The 22,102-nt window shown below is 38.8% G+C and overlaps 1 protein-coding gene across 7 annotated transcripts in view; it reads right to left on the reverse strand.

Annotated features, from left to right (window-relative positions):
* MAP2K5 (mitogen-activated protein kinase kinase 5) overlaps nucleotides 1-22,102 on the reverse strand; it is a 277,702-nt gene that overhangs the window by 117,234 nt on the left and 138,366 nt on the right. For all 7 annotated transcript variants that reach the window (XM_019832175.3, XM_019832177.3, XM_019832174.3 and 4 more), the window contains exons 14-15: nucleotides 1,911-1,984; nucleotides 896-946 (exon numbers count right to left, since the gene is read on the reverse strand). In XM_019832175.3, the coding sequence (XP_019687734.1) occupies nucleotides 896-946; nucleotides 1,911-1,984 (125 nt within the window). The remainder of the gene's footprint in view (nucleotides 1-895; nucleotides 947-1,910; nucleotides 1,985-22,102) is intronic.

Genomic DNA, 22,102 nt, shown 5'->3' on the forward strand with positions numbered 1-22,102 from the left:
TCCCCCACTTGCATTCTGTCTCTCTCTCTCTCTCAAAAATAAACATAAAAAAAAAAAAGACTATGGGAAGTAAAACAGACTAAATAAATCTAGAATCCTCATTAAAAAAAAAATGACCTTAAGGTGTTAAAACAAAACTTGGCTCCAAAATGATACTAGATAACCTTCCTGCTTGTCTCTCCCAATCACCCACTCTTGAAATGATTGTGGAAATTAATTATAGCATTTGTGCCCCCCAAACTTCCCTTAGTTAAAAGGTAGGAAAAAGGAAAAGGTCTAAGTCAAGTCCAGCTTGGGTCTTTGAAACAGCTCTATGCTTCTAATTTTTATACTTGGTAAACTTATTTCAGAAGAGTTAATAAATTATCTTATGACAAGGAATGAACCCAACAAGTAAACAGAATAAGTAAACAGGTGTATAAGTTCGAAAAAGAATTTCCTGCTAACCCTTTACATTCAGAGATCCATAAGTAAGAGCTGATCACATCAATAATTTAATTCTGATCCAGTGACAAAGCATGTTTGTATTTCTGGAAAAAACAGCCAATCTTATTGACTGACATTTTGGGATACTTGAGGGTTAATTAAATAAGCAATGTGGCAAAGCGCCCAATGTGCTGTAAGGTGCAATTTTTCTGTAGGATTAAACTTCAAAACTCAGCAATTTCACCCTCGAACCAACTAGTTAAGTCAACTAAGCAGTTAAGTTGGTAGCTCCTGGATAAAATCTAATGCCTTTTAGAAAGACTTAAAAATCAGATCATGACTGGATTGACTTTGTAATTTATGATCTGTTAGGATAAAGCTGTGGAATTAATTCAAGAATTCTACATTACCAAGTACATAAAGATAAAGATGTTGGTTTTAAATGTTATTTTTGCATAAGTTTACTTACCGCCATATAAGCATTTGTTCCAACATACGTCTTGGCTATAGAATTCACCAGCTATGAGACAAAACAGTCTGTTAGAACAATATAAAGATAATGTGGAAATAAAATGGGCAATTATTCCTCATTTAACCTACAATCATCATTTCTATAAATCAACTAAAAATTATGTAAAAGGGAACAAATTTATCTACAAAGGCATTAAAAATGATTAAATCTCTCTTTTCTTTTGAATGTGATTTCCAATTTAAACAAGCACAGCATTACAGTTTATAGCAGATAACCTTAAACAATTCACTTAAGCAGGATGCTTATCGCTTTAGTACCCCAAACCCGCCTGATATAAAAAGTCAATTTGAAGTAGAATTTGAACACACTCATTTTTCAGTCAGATGGCTCAAGATGTGAATGGCGCCCATGCATTGCTAGAATGAAACGGGCACTAAATACGCTGGAGGGATAACAGACTTTGACAACTCATAATACAACGATGACCTTCGCTTTGGTCTTCGTGTTTGGCTGGGAGTAAAGGTGGCTGCAATTCAAATCAACATCACAGCACGCTCGTGGGTCACTATCACCGGGGTTCTCAGGGGAGGCCCAAAATGGAAATTAATTAAAATTTGTGCTGCACATTGTAATGGCCCTCCACCATTGTTCCTCCCAATATTAATTTTTATTGTGGGCCAGTTGGGCTCCCCAGGCACAGCTCCCACTCTGCCCTCCCTTTTGTCTGGTCAAAACGCTTTCATATCAAAGCTGCATCTCAATGAAGTTTGCTATTCGTAAGTAGTAATTACAATATCAGCAGTTTTTACTGTCATTAAACAATGAACAATCATATTCTGATGAAGGAAACTCGCTCGGAGATTAAAAATGAATAACACGCTCCCAGCCGAGGAGAAGATGCAGAGTTCTGTTTGTCTGGCAGCGAGGTGATTTTTCAATCCGAAGAGTGGACTGAAAATAAAAAGTGAATGTTGCAGACAGGAGAGCAGATTGGGAGGAAAAAGAGACCTACCTGAGTGCTAACTCCAAAATCACACAGCTTGACCTGTCCTCTTGTGTTTACTAGCATATTGGAGGGCTTCACATCTAGAAGGGGACCAAAAAAGTCCATATAACTAAGTCTGTATCTACAGTGCACGTTTAAAAAAAGCACACATGCACACCATACCATATTGCAGAAATGACATCATCTGTTCAACCCGGAATTCTAATCACAAATTTAATGCAAAGCATTTTATCTGGAGGCAAAATGTAAGGTCCTAACTCCTTCACTTCCAACCATTTCTGGTTTCTATGGAAGCAAGGGTTTATTTCAAGTGAAAGTCAAATAAAACCTTGGCTTCCAACAACAGTAAATACATCCATCATCCTATCCCCAGGCTTTCAGGAAAAGTAGGTAGATAAGAAAATGTAATCTTGCAAAGAATCTGCACAAAAAGGTTTGGCTTTGCTGTTGATGTGAAACTACTCCTCCCATCTAAGAAGCAGTAAGGCCAACGGGAAGCCAATGAGAAAAAAAGTCATTCATATGTTGCTGGTAACAGGACATATCTATACGAAACAATGACAAAATGAATGCACTATTGCTATCTCCTGGTTTTATGTGACAAATGCTACTTCAGATAACACTCAGAAATTGGTCTAAAGGCGAGGGTAGATGTGTGTGCATATATGCACTTACTGATCATGGTTTCATTTCTCCTTCTCTCCCCTTACATCACTTTTAACTGCTGTTATAGTTAACAAAAGAATTGACATAGCTTTTGCCAAGGCAGTCAGTTGCTAAATAATAACACAAAGGGTTTCTGTGAAGCATTGTCAGTGACAACAATGAGCCATTTCAGGAATTCCGGGAGCCCACAAAAACCATCCAAGCAGGATAAGAGCACACCACTGTTGACGGTACAGAATAGCACCTGTTTCAACATTTCATCTTCAGCTGTGAAAGTGGTCTGGAACAGACAACTTGTTATATTTAATACATCATACAACCTGCATTATCCCAAAACTGAACAAGAGACTCAACTTTTTATGTAACATTTTTAAAAGACATGTGAGTATTCTCACCCCAAGCCTTCACTTTGCAAAAGAGTACCCTAACAAAGTATCCTGCCAACAGTAGGTACTTAATCCAAACTTCAAGTTCAAACTCAGTAAACAATTACTGAACTCTACTTCCTATGTGACAGGCAATGTGCCAGGCACTTTCTCATACATGTGCTCATTTGGTGTCACCTGGCTGACACTAGAATGTAAATGGCATAAAGGCAGGGACTTTGTTTCTTTTACTGACTACTGTATTCCCAGCCCCTAGAATAGTTTCAGGCATATAGCAAGTGCTTAATAAATACTTGTTGAATGGATGAGAGAATAAATGAATGGAAACCATAAACACAAAGCATTATTTTATGCTGATGATTCTATTTCAGTGATCAGGGTTAGCTATAGAACATGTCTCTGTCGCATGACCTTCATACAAGACATACCATGTACTATCTTTAGGGGCACTCTCTCTATGAAAACAAGTTAGCATGCCTACGGCTGGTATAGGTTCTTTTCCCAACTAGTCTTTCTGCCTCCAACCTTCCTCAATTTGAACATAAATCTTATACACCATCGTATTAAATATCCACTTTTACTACCTCATTTCTCTTCTTGGTGAGGAAGTAAAATATTCCCGGACCTCCCCCGCCAACCTGAATGTGAACTCCTAGTTAGCACAATACATACACATTACAGCACCATTAGACATTCAATAAATGTTTGGTGAACTGAAAGAAATGTTAGACTCCACATATGCGGGTCTTATTTTCCAAATCCAATTCTCATTACAGGCACTCAACTTAGAATATTTTTCTTTTGGACAACCTACTCTTTTATATATTGACATCTTTAAACCCCTCTTAAGCTGCCACATCAGATGGAGACAGTTAATGAACAAATATTTTGAGCTCCTGGAAGATGGAGCTGCCTGGAAATCATGAGGTATGCCAAAATTAACAAATCTTTAGCTTTAATCAGATACACTTTTGACTTAAGTGGATCAATAGAGAGAGAAACAATAAAACAAGAGAACTGCTAGATTATACTCTAAAAGGCAGGTGTAAATAACAACTTCATTGCATTTTTCAGCTAAGGACATCATTTTAAACTTACATGCCAGCCTGCTCTATGACTTTTGCACATTCACCTCTCAGCCTAGTTCTCAGGAACACTTTATATGTGAAAGCAGTAAACACCAGTCATCCTCATGTCAAGCTTTGTACTCCACCTGACCAGTTTAATCATTGTCTCAATAGAAACAAAACCCTCCATCACCAAGCCTTTGTTCATGCTGCGTGTTCCCCTCTCCCTTCCGCTCCCAAGTTGAGAAATGCTTCCTCGATATGTCCTGACTGAATCTTGCCCATATTTCAACTCAAGAACCCTCTCTCCCTGTTGCCTTAACTACTCAGGTCAACAAAGTCATGGCTTCCTCTGAACTGCTAACGCATTTACTGTCTGTGCCATTTGTTTGGAACTAAGCATGTGACACTGTTTGACTAGTAGTTATTTACCATATTTACTGGTGGAGGTGTCACCACCCCAAGTAATAAGTTCACAGGGTAGGAAAATGCTTCACACATCCTTGTGTGCATCCTTTCTGACAACAATGTCTTGATCACTGGTTAATGGCTTGTTAAACAATATACTAAATTTGCTAAGTACTCCCCTCGCACTAATATCTGGAGACATCACTTGAACATAACAGACTCCTTTAAACAAAACCAACGGATGTAGGATAGGAGGCAGAGGATCTGTGTTTTGGTCCTTCTGGCCCTGCCACAAACTTGGCATGTGAATTTCACCAGGCAGGTGACATTTTAATTTCTACCACTACAGGGAAATAGTAATAGCCACTCTGCCAATCTTAAAGAACTGTGGGGACTGGATGAGATAATAAATAAACTGCTCCCTCCACCCAAAGGAATGTAAAACTGTTTTTAAACTTTCAAATATTCCATAAATACAAGGTACTATTATCCATTAGTAATCAACCGAACTGATACAACAACAAGTGGGATATTTTGACATATTTAGGAAATAGCTTGTTGTTACTGCAGCAAGTTTTACCTGTATTTGAGTAAATGCTAGCTGAAAGAAGGTAATTCCCAAAGTGTAGTAAGTAGAACTATAAAACAAATTTAATGTTTATGAGGATGCATTCTGGTCAGATCATGCGCACACATTCTTCAACAAGGCTACTGGTCTCTCTGTATTTGTGCTTGCCTATTACAGTCTTTGTTAAACACAGCAACTAAAGTGATCCATTTATTATTTTTTTAATTAAAAAACAATTTTTAATGATACTTTTAAAACTAAATCACCCCATGTCACTTCTCTGCCTAAAACCTAAAAGGGCTTCCTACCTCAACACAAAACACGGCCCTACAATCCTCATGATAGTCTCTGAGGCTGTCTCTGAGCTGGTCCCCGCTAACTCTGTGCTCACACCCTTCCTATTCCTCTCTCTGCCCAAGCTGCTTCCTTTCACTGGCCTCCTTGTTAGACCTGTTCCTGCTTTGGGGCTCTATCTCCCTGGAATACTCTGATCCCATACATATACATGTGCATAGCTTGCTCCTTCATTTCCTTTAGGTTTTTAACTCACATGTAAAGAAGCCTTCCCCAGTCACCCGGTATGAACAGCAATCCCTTCCCACCCCAGACATATATGTAAATCTGTTTCTCAGTCCCTCCATCTCGAAGGGAACCTACACAAACACAGAGAGTAGATGTTTGATCACTACTATACCTAGAATGGTGTCTGGTACTGACAAGAAATGATAGTTGTTGAACAAATGGTGAATGAATGATATCGCTACTAAACAGATGGACAAACGTGCCCATCCAGAGAACTTGGCCTGAGAAGGAGCTAATCTTTTCCCACCTAATGGCATATACATTTCACTACTAATGAATACATTTTTAATTTTTTTTTCAGCGTTTTTATTTATTTTTGGGACAGAGAGAGACAGAGCATGAACGGGGGAGGGGCAGAGAGAGAGGAAGACACAGAATCGGAAACAGGCTCCAGGCTCCGAGCCATCAGCCCAGAGCCTGATGCGGGGCTCGAACTCACGGACCGCGAGATCATGACCTGGCTGAAGTCGGACGCTTAACCGACTGCGCCACCCAGGCGCCCCGATTTTTAAATGACATTTTTCATTCTGGAAAGAATCCACAGTTGTTCAAAAACACTTATTCAACAAGTACTGACTGACACCTTAACAAGTGCCTGATATGGTAAATGATGTAGAGAGAAAATGAGTCAGACCCTATCTCTGCCCTTTAGGCCAGTGCAGACTGAAGACCTGTTGGTATATTCTTTTACCAAAATAGAGCACATGAGATTTCAGGATAACCACACTGCTTATGTATAATCTAAATGGGATTCTCCTCCTGAACAACTGGTGTACTTCCTATAATAAAAACAATGAGAATTATATAACTAAAGAGCTCCCAAGCCTAGCTGTGCATAAAACCCCCCACAAAACTGAAAAAACAAACAAACAAACAAACCCACAAACAAACCACAAAATTCCAAAACCAACTTTTTTGAGTTTCACCTCAGATCTACTGAATCAGAAATCAATCTAACACAGCCTGGTCTTCAGACCAGCATTTAGAAAAGACTAAAATAACCTGCTATATTGCTTCCAACATATCTGCTATACAGTTAAGAATATCTGAAGAGAAATTTCTTCTCTACTTTTAAAAATCGATTTTATTCATTAAAAAAACAATTTTATTGCAATCATTTTGAACTCTGAGTGTGATAAATGTAAACATCCATGTATCCACACCACAACCAAGATATGAAACATTTATGTCACCCCAAAAAGTTCCCTGAGCCCCTTTATAGTCAACTCCTCTCTGACCCCTGGCAACCATTGACTGGTTACTGTTGTTACAGTTTTGCCTTTTCTACATACATTATAAATCCCATAATATGTTGGTTACTGTTTAGATGGTATATCTGTCATTAGCATTCAAAGTTGATATGCTGCAGACAGTACACAGTTGGGTCTTGCTTTTTTAACTATGTGACAATTTGTGGTTTTAATTGGAAAATTTAGACCATTTACATTTAATGTAATTATTGATATGGTTGAGTTCAACCTTACCATCTCACTATTTGTCCCATCTGTTCTTAGTTTCTTTTTTTCTTGTCTCCTTGCTTTTTTTTGGATTATTTGTGTGTGTGTGTGTGTGTGTGTGTGTGTGTGAGAGAGAGAGAGAGAGAGAGAGAGAGAGAGAGAGAGAGAGTAAAATGAATCCATTGATCTCTACCATGGGCTTATAAGCCAGAGGCTGGCAACCTTTTCTATAAAAAAACATATTTCAGGCTTTGAAGGCCATATGGTTTTTGTTATAACTACTCAATTTTGCTGTAGTGTAAAAGCAATCATAGGCAAAACGTAAACTAATGGGCATGGCTGTGTTGCAATAAAATTTTGTTTATAAAAACAGGCAGTGAGCCAAATAGCCTGCAGGCTAAAGTTTGCCACCCCCTGTTTGAAGCTTTTTTTTTTTTTACAGCTGCTCTAGAATTTGCAGAATGTTTAACTTCTCACAGTATACTTTCAAGTAATATTTGGATATTTCATTTATAATGTACAAACTTACAACAATACACTTTCATTTTTTCCTTCCATCCTTTGTGTACTGTTACATATCTTTTTTCTACATGTTATAAGCTCCACAATATACTCTTTATTTTTGCTTTAATCTTTTAAAGACATTTAAAATTGATAAAAAAGTCTTTTATAATATCTACATGTTTACCATTTCTAATGCTATTTATTATTTTATGTAGGCCTAATCATGTATTTGATACCATTTTTGTTCTGCCTCAATAACTTCAACATTTTTTTATAATGTTGGTCTACTGGCAATAAATAAAAAATTTTCTCTTCTTTGTTTGCCTAGAGAAGTCTTATTTGTTAATTTTGAAATGTATATTTAGTAAACAGAACTCTGGATTGATAGGGTTCCCATCCCTAAACATTTTCAGGGTGTCCTTCCATTATCTTCTGGTTTGCATAGCTTCAGACAAGAAGTCTGCTGTCATTCTTATTTTATTTTATTTTTGTTCTACTTGTTTTCTCTGAATTATTTTAAAGATTTTTTAAATCACTGGTTTTTAAATTTTTTATTTTGTTGCATTTTGGTATGGTTTTGTGTTTATCCTGGTTAGGGTTTGTTGAACTTCTTAGATCTATGGGTTTATGGGTTTCATCAAATTTACAAAATCTGGAGTCTATTTTTTCAAATTATTTGTTGTTCCTTTTTTTTCTCTCCTTTCCTTCTGAGACTTGAGATTCCGTTACACATATATCCTAGATTTCCTGATACTGTCACAAAGGTCACTGAGCCTGTGCTAATTTTGGTTTTGTTTTTTTTTGTTTGTTTGTTTTTTTGTTTTTTTTTTGGTCTCTTTTGCTCTTTTGTTTTTTTGTTTTTAGTAATTTTGGATAATTTCTGTATTTCTAACATCAAGATCACTGATCACTTTTTTCTGTGTGTCTAATCCACTGTTAAGTCCATCAAGTGAAATTTCTATTTTAGATATTTATTTTTCATCTCTAGATGCTCCATTTGATTCTTTATGACTTCCATTTCTCTCCTCATAATGCTCATGTTTCCCTTGAGATCCTTGAAAATACTTATAACATTTATAGTAAATGTTCTAAAGTCCTTGTCTGCTCAGTCCATTATCTAAGAGTGTGGGGTGAGGGGTGCTGTTTACATTAATTTTTTTCCCTCCTGGTTATGATCTTTCATCCGTTATCAGAAAAATTCTTTGTTTACCTACTAGTTCTTATTCAGATGCCAGATGTTGCGAATCTTATGTTATTAAGATCTGAATTTTGTTGTAGTCCTTTAGAGTGTTGGACTTGATAACAGCAAGTAGTTACCTTATTTGCAGATAGCCAGATCATGTTGAAGCTTATTTTAGACTCTTTATTCATGGAGGGCCTAGAGTAACCCCTACTGTAGGGTTAGTTTAGCCCCACTATGAAAGCATGACCCTTTTCAAAAGTCTCTCTTGAATGCTCCAATGTATTCAACAATGTCTCCCCACTCTAGCTGATTCAGATTTTAAAAATTCTGAACCTTGTATAAGCTTTGGGAATTGTTTAGCTTATAGTTCCCCAGAAATATTCTTTCCAAGACAGTACTTTGTCTAGCTTTGTAACACTTCACCCTACAAATGCACAGAATATTTGGCTAACAACTTGAGGAGACCCTAATACAATTTCTTGAGTTCTTTTTCTGCATAATTCCTGCCTCTGTAGGGCTCTGCCCCGTAAATTCTAGCCATTTTGCTTTCTTGACCTCCAAACTCGGCCTCTTCAGCTCTTCAGACCTTTGGGCTCTGTCTAGGTGCCTCTCCCTAAGCTCCACTCCAGAAACTGCCTCAAGCAGAAAGCTTGGGGGATTATAGAGCTCACTTCATCATTCACCTCTTCTCCGGGATCACAGTCCTGCAGTGCTTGTTATCTAATGTCTGAAAACAGATGTTTAATAAACTTTGTCCAGTTTCCTAGTTGTTTTTGGTGGACGGTTAAGTCCCATAGCAGTGATTCCTTCCTGGGCAGAAGTGGGAATATCTCTTTATTTAAAAATTCTTGTCTTTTCATCTTTTGTTCATTGTTTTGACCTGATGTTGTAAGTTGTCTTAATTTTTTTTTTGTTTGTTTGTTTGAGACAGAGAGAGTGGGGGAGAGGGCAGTGGGAGAGAGAATCTTAAGCAAGCTCCATGCTCAGCACACAGCCCAACAGAGGGCTTGATCCCATAACCATGGGATCATGATCTGAGCCAAAAATCGAGTGTTGGACACTCAACTGACTGAGCCACCCAAGATTAAGAGTCACATGCTCTTCTGACTGACCCAGCCAGCTGCCCCTCAAAGCCGTTTTTGAAATAAGGAGGGTATAACATTAGGGCTTTATTTAGTTAGGCTAAATCTTAATTCATGTGGCAGAATTTGAAACAAATGTAATCTCTTTTAAATGTTGGAATGAGGATCGCTCCTTCAATTTAAGTTTCACTTCAGCCGAATAAGATATTCCACCTTGTATCTGAGGTATCAACAATCCTAGTATACAGCCACTGAACATATTACTTCCAACCTAACACTTAAAACATATGAATTCAGCAACTCTCAAAAACAGCTCCTGGAATACTGAAGTGATGTTTTCAACCTTGTTCCAAGCCATAAACATGACAGATTAGGCAGAGAGCTTCTTTTAAGTAGTTATATCTATGCTTATTAAACATTTTGTAATGTTTATTTTTGAGAGAGAGAAACAGAGCATGAGCAGGGGAGGGGCAGAGAGAGGGAGACACAGAATCCAAAGCAGTCTCCAGGTTCTAGCTAGCCATCAGCACAGAGCCCAGCACAGGCTTGAACTCATGAACCGTGAGATCATGACCTGAGCTGAAGTCAGACGCTTAACCGACTAAGTCATACAAGCACCCCTCTATGCATATTTTAATGTAGTCTCAAGTTATAAGAAACAAACAGCAATTGAAAGCATACAGTTTTTTATTCAGCTCACTTAAAAACACCATAGCCTTTCTTCTGTAAGCAAAGCACAGAAAAGACGAGTCATTAAAGTGAGTGATTATAAATGGCAATCATCAGGGCAGATGTAAGTCATTTTGGTTTAATCAGGCCATTAATTATTAGGGTTTATCAATTAGTTTTATTGAAGGCAAGGGAGCTTAAATGAATAGTAGAGCATTGATTTTAACTGAGACATTTTCTCAAAGAAAATACAAATGAAGTGTGTAAAATTACAGGTCCTTTTCATACCACTAAAAAGAAATAAGCTTCACGGCGCCTGCGTGGCTCAGTGGGTTAAGTGTCCAACTCTGAATTTTGTCTCAGGTCATGATCTCAGGGTTCATGGGTTTGAGCCCCATGTCAGGCTCTGTGCTGTCAGATTCTCCAATAGAGCATCTGGGATTCTTCTCTCCCTCTCTCTCTGCCCCTCCCCTGCTTCCACTCTCTCTCTCTCTCTCTCTCAAATAAATAAATAAACATTAACAAAAAAGAGAAATAAGCTTCATCTATTGTAAAACAAAAGGCTTTGGTGAAAAACCAAATTAACTCTAATTCTCTTTGCTTTACATATAAAGTATGTTCCCTAACTTGCAGCAGTCTGATTTTATCTTGGCCAAGAGTTCAACATTGTGTTGGAGAAACTGAGATAAAGGTACAATGCAGGGGCGCCTGGGTAGCTCAGTCAGTTGAGTTTCCAACTCTTGGTTTCAGCTCAGGTCATGATCTCGCAGTTTGTGGATTCAATCCCCATGTCGGGTTCCATGCTGTCAGCAAGGAGACTGCTTGGGATTCTCTCTCTCCTCTTTCTGCCCCTCCCCTACTCGCTCACTCTCTCCCTCTCTAAAAATAAATCAACTTAAAAAAAAAAGGTACAACGCAAAGTGACTCATTTTAAAAATCAGGTTATTTCTTATCTTCTTTCATTTTAGAACAAAATTTAGTCATTTTGTGCAGATAGACTTTTATGGGAATCAGAATAGATTTCTATTGGTCGGACCCTCTCAGAGAAGATGACATGGAAAGTGTGTGTGCGCACGTGCACATACATCCACTCATGTGCGTATGATATACAAGATCATGGGTGATATATGATCTGCCTACACTGACAAGGTTGTTATGAAAACTGAGTGAGACCATGGGCTTAGCAGTGCCCGTCGCAGAGCTGGAGCTCAACAAATTGCCAAATAAATGAAAAGAATGGGAGAAACATTTTGTAAACTTGAACGCACTTTGTATACCACTTTGTTGAGTTGGTAATGACAATGACTCTCATCCTAGAAAGTCAGGAAGTGGATTACCTAATACACTGAACCAGATGCAGTGCTAAATAAAGTTCACTCTCATTATACAAGCTCTACCTGAAGACAGGCTCCACCAGGATGGCCAGTGCTGTTCAGGGGAGATCACAGAAGAGTTAACAATCACAACACATGTCTCCTGTCACAATATATGCCCACTCCTTCAGTGAGATTTCACAGTAAGCTGGGCTAGTTATTGATGATGTACTGAATATCTGAGCTGCAGCAGGGACATCCCACATAAATAATAGCCAGTTATGATGCAGTTCTATTTCATAATTTGAAGTGCTTAGCAGATTACTAGAAAGATATCAAGGAGTGAGAAGAATAAAAGAATTTACAAACAGGGTCTCATGTTATACAGAAGATAGCAGTAGACAGTTTTCTACAGTAGCCTATAATTGAATAAAAATCAGCCTTAAAGTGTTTAAAAATTAAACACAAACTTACCATATAACCCTTGTGGTCACTTTCCTACTCCATATTTAACAAAATATGAGACATCAGTTAACTATACTGATCAAGAGTAAAATGGTTACATCTTCTCAAAACTGGTATGTACCAGATAACCTGATTCACTGTGATTACAAATATTTAAAGAAAAATACTAACCACCCCCCCATATCTACTCAAGAGATATGAAAACAGAATCAAATAGACTATGAATGGAATATGAATAGAAGCTTTATGAATAGAAGCATTATCATAACAGCCCCAAACTTAGACACAAACCAAATGTCTATTAGCAAATGGATGAATAAAATGTGATCTATCCAGAAAATGGATTATTACAAAGGAACGGGCGACACACTGTACAACATGGTGAACCTCAAAAACATTACTTATTTAAAAAAAATTTTTTTTAACGTTTACTTATTTTTGAGACAGAGAGAGACAGAGCATGAATGGGGGAGGGGCAGAGAGAGAGGGAGACACAGAATCAGAAGCAGGCTCCAGGCTCCGAGCCATCAGCCCAGAGCCCGAAGCGGGGCTCAAACTCACGGACTGCAAGATCGTGACCTGAGCTGAAGTTGGACGCTTAACCGACTGAGCCACCCAGACGCCCCTCAAAAACATTATATTAACAGAAAGAAGTGAAATAGAAAAGATTCTTTTTTAATTGGGAGTTCTTTTTTTTTTTTTAAGTTTATTGATTATTTATTTTGAGAGAGACAGAGAGTGTGAGTAGGGGAAGGGCAGAGAGAAAGGGAGACAGAGAATCCCAAGTAGGCTCCTCACTATCAGCCCAGAACCTGATGTGGGGCTCCAACTCACGAAACTGTGAGATCAGGACCTGAGCTGAAACCAAGAGTCAGACGCCTAACTGACTGAGCCACCCAGGCGCCCTGAGATAGAAAACATTTTTTATTGAGGTGTCTGGCTGGCTCATTCAATAGAGCATGCACTCTGGATCTCAGGGTTGTGACTTCAGGCCCCATGTTGGGGATAGAGTTTACTTAAAAAAAAAAGAATGAGTGAATGAATGAATGAATGAATGAAAGGAAGGAAAGAAAGAAAATATTTTATACTGTATGATTCTATTTACATAAAATGTCCAGAAAAGGCAAATCAATAAAGTGAGAAAATAGATTAGCAGCTCCCTGGGGATGGGAGCAGGGACTGCAAATGGGCATGAGGACTTTTTTGGGGGCGATGGAAATGTTCTAAAATGGATTATGGGAATAGCTGCACAATTCTGTAACTTCTTAAAAACTCCTGAATCATACACTTAAAATGGGTGCATTTTATGATATACAGGTTACCTACCAATAAAACTTAAAAAAATCAGCCTTAAAACACAATTTGACTTATTCTCCATAGTGTCTTAGGTGTTTTGTGGCCACCAGGGTCACTTTCCTACTCTACTTATAACTAGATATGAAACACATAGTTAGTTAAACCGACCATATGCTAAATACAAAATGGCAAAACTGATATGCACTAGAAGGCCTGATTGTGGCTATCAATATTTAAAGACACTCATTTTTAGGTGTCACTTCTGCGTGTTTAAGACTATTCCCCCCAAATGACTAAGGCTATGTATACAAAATGTGAAAACAACTGGTTCAAACATGAAAAATTTGGTCAACCAACCATAGTTGCCTCAATAACCTCCAGAAACTGCTTTGATTTTCAGGCTGGACTGGCTCATTTTTTTTTCCACTGAATTGACCAAACTGACTGTGGAAATTGGTATCATGTTGAGACAACCCATGTTGCCACCCATAACCGCCTCATGCAAGAAACTGTATCTTGACTCATGCTGCATCAATTAGCCATTAAACAATCCACACAAACAGCGTCAAGCTGAAGCTTGCTAATAAAGCTCGGAGCCCACAGGAGCATGGGCTTTCTGCGGCTCTTCACAAAAGCCCCCACCGCCCACAGCCCAGCCCCCGCTCCCAACACAATCAGGGGTCAGAGGGGGGAGGCTACCCTCCGTCAGGATATGGCTGGGTGACTAAGGGGCTGTTCAAAATAGATAAATAAGAGCGCTTTCACTAAACTACAGTTGGAGTTACCCAAGGAGCTTTGTACAGGGATCTACACGTCGATATCCTGGTAAGATTAGCTCCAAAGAAAATCTTGGCTTTGTCGATGCTACCACATGTTTTCTCTTGTCAGAAAAGGAAAGTCACGCAAATTGAGGATTCCCTTTTTGCTGTGATCTATTCATATCAAGGGCTGATGGTATTCTACTTCTGTTCCCTTTTGGACTCCATTTTGTTTGATGCTTATAATATTTAACTTGCTCCGTGCTTTCCCGGGTAAGCCTCACTGGACGCTTCTAGAAATAGGCACGGGACAATTCTTAAAGGAACATGAGCTCAGTTTTAAAATGTGGCATGTGGCTCTGTGGTGGGATGACAATGAAAGCAGAAATAAACTTCCCTGCAACTTTTCCCTCTATAAAGCAATTACACGGTTTTGCCTGCATGCCAGGAAGCCGCTCTCAGTTTACCAGGAGCCAGAGGACACATTAGCAGGTCTCCCCTCCTGGTAACCTCTCCTAGCACTGTGGCAGGGTACTGCGGCAAAACCCTCTTACATTATGTTTCATTGTCTCATGAAAAGACAACAACTAATATATTTACCTCGTTATTTCTTGGGGACTACATTCTAATGAATGAGAACAGCAGGTACAATTAGATATAGACTATGCTGACAGTCTGCATTACAAATTCATCTGTGCACAACGGGGACACACATAAGAGAAAACCACAATGCGATATAAAAGTTATTCTAATCACTCCATCATGTAATAAAGGGTAGGTCATCCAAATATTCTTGTAAAGCCTTAAATAAAATTAAGCAGCATAATTAGCTGCGCGAAACGACAGTTATCATCTAGAGTCTCATGATTCAGTTCAGAAAGGAGGCAACAAACCTGGTTTTCTCCTTCACTTACGAGAAAGGCAAAAGACAAACAGCTGATACAAGGCTGATACCAACGGCAAAATGGCTTCTGCCTTCCCTCAATCTTTTCACAGTAAGTAAAGGAGGCTCCCTTCCAGCAAAGTGGATTTTTTTTAATGTTTATTTATTTTTGAGAGACACAGAGAGAGAGGGAGAGAGAGAGGGGCTGAGCATGAGTGGGGGAGGGACAGAGAGAGAGAGAGGGAGACATAGCATGTGATACAGGCGCCAGGCTCTGAGCTGTTAGTACAGAGCCTGAAGCAGGGCTTGAACCCATGAACCTTGAGATCATGACCTGAGCCGAAGTTGGACGCTTAATTGACTGAGCCACCCAGGTGCCCCCCAACATATATTTTAGATTCCTATCTGACAATATGTACATATTCAGGTCAGTGTGTGGGAAACACCAGGTGTGGAGGAACAAGTTCCTGGGAGTCAGAAGGGACATATATTCTGCCCAGCCCTGGAAGAACCTACTTGTCCAAGTCTAAGACACCACAAATTGTTACGACCCCTACTAACTATGAAGGCTTCTCAGTGAAAAAGGAAAATGACATTAAATGCATAAATAAAAGGTAAGATGCATTTTCATTGCAGATTTGGAGCAGCATGTCTATAAGATCAACTCTGGTAAACTGTTCAAAAGAAATAAAAATTCCAACAGCTAATACTTCTTTGGCACTTGCTGTATGCCCAGCACTGAGTTAAATGCATTATCGTCATACGCAGTATTAACTCATTTAGTTCTCATTATAACTGATGAGATAAATATCATTAGCCCCAATATATAGATGAGTAAATTGAGGCTCAAATTAATGAAATTACTTGCCCAAGGCCACACAATTAGAGTCTCCAATCCTAAGTCTTAAGCCTTAACCAACTGCACTATATTTACAAGATCAACCTCATTTTGAATGTGTAGGTTGGCCTATTATTCCAGCTTTGGCACTGAAGAGCTGACCGATCTTCAGAGGTTTTATTTCAGTCTTTTCCACTTCTTACAGAAAAGTAGATTAGGAGGAAAGTTTGGGGAAGTTTCTAACTATTCTCTCACATAACCTCTTGCTGTTTTCCTCGTGAAGCAGTTATTTGAACCATACAATAGCTGTTATGTCCCAGACATAAGGCTATGACCTCTTTGAGGAACTGACCCAAGGTCACGTAGCAAAGTTGAATGAAGAGGCAGAAGCAGAATTTAAACCCGGGTCTGACCCTAAAACTAGAGCTCTTCCATTAGACCACCAACTACTGATTGCCCTTTTTATGACTAAATTATTTAGCCTTATGGAGCCTCAGTTTCCTCATCTAAAAATGGGGATACAATGATACTTTTCTTGCAAGGTTATCATGACGCCTGAATGAAATAACATACACTTGGGGCGCCTGGGTGGCGCAGTCGGTTAGGCGTCCGACTTCAGCCAGGTCACGATCTCACGGTCCGTGAGTTCGAGCCCCGCGTCAGGCTCTGGGCTGATGGCTCGGAGCCTGGAGCCCGTTTCTGATTCTGTGTCTCCCTCTTTCTCTGCCCCTCCCCCGTTCATGCTCTGTCTCTCTCTGTCCCAAAAATAAATAAAAAACATTGAAAAAAAATTTTTTTAAAAAGAAATAACATACACAAAAGATCTAATACAGTAGTGTATGGAAGGCATTCAATGAATGATAACAATTACTGTTGCATGCAGTCTACAGGAAACTCAATACTCCAACAGCAAAATAATGGATTTGATTTCCATGGTGCTGATCACTTCAAACTATGTCTTGGAGCAAAGAACAGACGTGAAGAGGTCTTCTAACTGCTAAACATTCTGGCAGAATGTTCTATCTTAGGACAAATCTCTTACTTTAATAATAGAAAGGGCAACAAAGGATAACTTTCAATGAAATCCCATAAAACTGTAGTATAATTTTTTCTCTTAGAAAAAATTCTAGGAGCAAAACATTATTCCCAGAAAGATATGATTCAATTCAGTCATCTAATAAACATGCACTGGCACACAATCAGTATCATAAATTAACTGTGGCCTCCAACCTCTAACCAAAGAAAGGACCATGACACAGGTGTTCTCCTTCTCCCTCTGATAAGCTCCTAAACTTCATGGTTTGCCTATGAGACAAAGTGATGATCAGAGCTGAGGGGCTTGGTGAATCAAACATTCATCAAAACCACATACAGAGTATCCTGCTGGGTGGCTGGACAGGGCTCACTGTAAAACCCAGGGGCTCACGTTAGGGTACTATAAAAACCTGTGAGTCAAAACACACAATGATCACATAATCTACTTTAAACCCCAACCCTCCAGCAAGGGAGAAGGATTTTAGGGGAGGTGACAGGGCATAACGACCCTCTCCCACTTGTATTCCTTCCCTGTGTGCCACATATCTCTTCTCTCTCCTCTAAGGCTTCCAAAGATACTCATTTCAGAACGGGAAGGCAAGGTGGCCTGCATGATTTCCCTGGGTTCTTCATCTTTTTTGATATGTCCTAAAAGGAATGACTATGCTATGATAAATCCTATCACAGATGTAGAGGAGAAAGAAAAACTAAGCCCTCTCAGATTAAGTAGACTACCCAAAAGACAACTACAATTTTTTTTTAAATTAAGCTTTTTATTTTGAGAAAATTATAAACTCACATGCAGTTCAAGACATAATAGAGACATCCTGTATTCCCTCTGTCCATGGTAACATCTTGTAAAACTACACTACAATATCATAAACAGGGTATTGACACTGATAGAGTCAAGATAGACAACGTGCCCAACACCATAACCTTTTACAGCCACACCCACTTCCCTCTGGCTCCCGAACCCTCTCGTTAGCTCCTGGAAACCACTAATCTACTCCCCATTTCTATAATTTTGTCATTTAAAAAATATGAAAATAGAATCATATAGTATGGAATATTTTGTGCCTGGCTTTTTTTCACTCAGCATAATTCTATGGAAAGTCATCCAGGTTATATATACCAACAGCTCAGTCCTTCTCATTGCTGAGTAATATTACACAGTATAAATGTACCACAGGTTGTTTCATTATTCACTCACTAGAGGACACATGGGTTGTTTCCAGTTTTGGGCTACTATGAACAAAGCTGCTATCAACATTTGTGTACAGGTTTTTGTGTGAACCCAAGTCTTCATTTCTTTGGGACAAAGAGTCCCAAAAGGACTCAGGAGTGCAAATGCTGGGTTGTATGTAGTTGCATGCTTAAATTTTTAAGACATGCCAAACTGTTTTCCACTGGGCTATATCACTTTATATTCCGGTCAGCAATTTAAATTTTCTACATTTTCTATATTTCTACAGTAATATTTCGCTGCAGTTTTAATTCGGCTAATGATGCTGAACATCCTTTCATGTGCTTATCTGCCATTTGTATATCCTCTGCAGTGGAATGTCTCTTCATGTCTTTTTACTGTTGAGTTTTCAGAGTTATTTATATATTCTAGACACATACTCTTTTATAAGAACACTTTTAAGTAATGCCATGTGGGGTTTCTTGTCTTTTGAAGATCGTTACCACAAATACAGAAATCCCCAGCGATTACTGGAGGCAAGGAGAATGAATGACCAACGTGGGGAAGGAGGCTGAATTTCTAGAAGCGTTCATTCGTGTGGATAGTAAGAGCTGGAGAAAAACCAACAACCCACAGTCATTAAACTAGTTTGTTTACCTCAGTTAATGGGCTAAGTCTATTTTTTTTTTCAAAAACACAAATGTTTGTGAGTTATGATCTACTACAGCACTGGCATGTGATTAATATTTACGTTTAAAGGACAGTATTCACAGGATTGACAAACAGGAGCCACAGCAACTGTGCTTCTATCACTAGCACTTGCTTAACATAAATGCCCCTTCCAGACACATTTGACTGAAACAGTCACAGAGCTCAGGGCAAGAGCCGCCACACCTCAGTTCTCTCATTCTCTCATGTTGCAACATAAAACCAACGGAAGGACGATTCCTTTCTAAATGACTTGGGTTGCCCAAACACTAACCAACTCTTAAAAAAAACAAAAACAAAAACAAAAACAAAAACTGTGGCTGCTCCTCCAGATGGCAAAAATATGGCTTAGATTAAAAACTCACTATAACCTATGGGTAAGCACACAATGAGTTACATCTCTACTAAAGAGGTTGTTATGAAAATTCTGTGCACATTTTTCATAAGTTACTTAAAATTAACCAGGTTCATTTTCTATTGAAGGCAATGCTTTCCAACAGTCCTTTCCCTAATCACTTTTTCCAGCAAATGATCATTCCCTAATTAGTTTTTGCCAAAATCCCAACTTTTGATAGACACTAAGGTATTGTTTTAACACTGCCACTTTGACAACAAAATTTATTTCCTGAGGGATTCAAAGGTCTTACTTCTATCATCCATTCCTCTTCTCTTGTTTAATAAACATAATAAAACAATTTTGGAACATAATACAAATACTACTGTAGCACTTTTTAAATCTTAAAATTTATACTGATCTCATTTAATAGGCATTCACAAATATATACAGCATTTACCTGCCTACACTCTTGGATTATCAGCCTGCAGTTCTCTTCCATGTTCCTTCCTTAAAAAAGAATGCCCTTGCACGAGACCTTCTTGTACTTTTTTTGGCAAGTTCCTATGGATCTACAATTATTTCAAAATAAAAAGATTTTAAAAAATGCCCTTGCTTTCCATCCAAGTTGTGTATCAACATGTTCTTTTTATAATTCTTTGTTGATGAAAATACTTTATTTCAGTATACTTTATAGTTTAAAAACCCTTTCCCCTTAAAGATGTCTTTTGATTTTACTACACAAGTCTGGTTTAGAAAGCAACCATTGTCTTAGCTACGCCACATGTGTTAATTTTCAATTATTTGTTTGCATTTCAGTCTCTTATCTTCATTTCTAAAATATTTCATATTTCCTAGAATTCCCCACTTTGAAGGAACACAAAACAGTTTATACATATCAAGCACTTCAGGCAGTATCTGGTACAGAGTAATGCTTAATAAATATTCATTATTATATACTATCACTACTACTATTGTTATTTTCATAGCATAATCTACTCTTGGGGAATTACCAATCTTTTTCTTTCTTGTCCCATATACCTCTCTGATTTGCCTTGTTCCCTTACCTTGCTAGCATGTCATACTTCCGTCTTTCCTGGATTGCAGAATCCAAGATCCTAGTGCTTGAAGGAACTTGAGTGATCACCTAGCCATGCCCTCAACGTATATATGAGGAAACTGAGGCACAGAGAGGAGAGACCTGCCTTTATAGGGTCACACAATGAGGCAGTCAATCAGTGTGACCGAATTGAAAATTCAAACAAAGCTTTTTACTCCTTCCTAGAAATTAAGCTTTTTACATTTTTTTTATGTTTATTTATTTTTGAGACAGAGAGAAACAGCACGGGTGGGGTAGGGGCAGAGAGAGAGGGAGACACAGAATCCGAAGCAGGCTCCAGGCTCTGAGCTGACAGCACAGAGCCCGACAAGGGGCTCGAACCCACCAACTGCGAGATCATGACCTGTGCCGAAGTCGAACGCTCAACCGACTGAGCCCCTAGAAATTAAGCTTTTTAAATTGTCCAAGTCAGGCCAAGTCAGTTCTGCACCCTGTAGTTCTTTACTAATATCCAAGGGAATAAAATGGTTTAACTAATGAAAGGAAATTTTGTCCAATTTCTGGATGCTCTCAATTGCTTGCCAATGACAGCAAGAACTTTTACATTTCTCTCTCTCTTTCTGACATTGCAAATGTCCTTTAAATCATGAGGGATTTTTTTTGTCCAACTTACTGATTTCCTAGACCAAACCTAGGTAGGATTGTTCAAGAATGATGAGGTATGGTAATAATGACAGAATCCCCAAGACCCTTTGAAAGATAGGTTTGTCTTTTTGATAGGGGAAACTTCTTTCTCAAGTACAGCTTCTACCACACTGCTAAGAAGAGACTTCCTTCTTTCTCTTTTTTTTTTCTTTACAGCCTGAGATACCATGGTAAAATTCACTCTTTCTGGGCATATAGGTCTATGTGTTCTAACAAATGCTACAGTTGTGTAACCACCAGCGAAATCAAGATATAGAACATTTCTAACACTCCCCCAAATTCCCTCATAGCTTTATAGTCAACCCATGCGCTACCCCTTGGCAACCACCAATGCATTTTCTATCCATATAGTTTTGCCTTTTCCAAAATGTCATATAAGTGGACTACACAACAGGTAGCCGATTGAGTCTGGCTTCTTTCACCCAGCAGAAAGTATGTGATACCCATCCATGTTGCTGCATATATCAGTAGTTTGTTCCCTATAATTACTGACTGGTATCCCACTGTCCGGATTAACTACAGCTTGTTTGTTCATTCACCGTCTAGAAGTCATCTGAGCTGTTTCCAGTTTGGGGGGTCATGAATAAAAGCCACCAGGAGTGGGGCTGCTGGCTCATGTTGCAGGAGAGCGCCAAGCTGCTTCTCATTTCATAGTTCCACCGGCAACACAGGAGAGTTTCGGCTGCTTGCTGTATTCTTGTCAGCACTTATATTATCAGTTTTTTTCTTTAATTTTAATGAAGGGCTCCCTTTCAGAAAAAAGGAGCAGGAAACATTTTTTAGCACTCTGAACAACCACTGAAACTTCAAGCAACCTTTCTTGACTCCTTTCTTTCTCTTAACACCGACAAGCAATCCGTTGGGAAATTCTGTTGATTCTACCCTTAGAATATATCCAGAATCTGACCACTTCTACCCATCTTCACAACTGTCTCCCTGGTCTAAGCCCCTGTGACTCACCTGGATTATGCAACTGTTCCTAACGGCTGCTTCTGCCCTCAGCTGCAGACACAATGGCTTCCTCGCTGTTCTGTGAACACTCCAGACA

Source organism: Felis catus, chromosome B3 (genome assembly GCF_018350175.1).
Source record: "Felis catus isolate Fca126 chromosome B3, F.catus_Fca126_mat1.0, whole genome shotgun sequence".
Classification (NCBI taxonomy): domain Eukaryota; kingdom Metazoa; phylum Chordata; class Mammalia; order Carnivora; family Felidae; genus Felis; species Felis catus.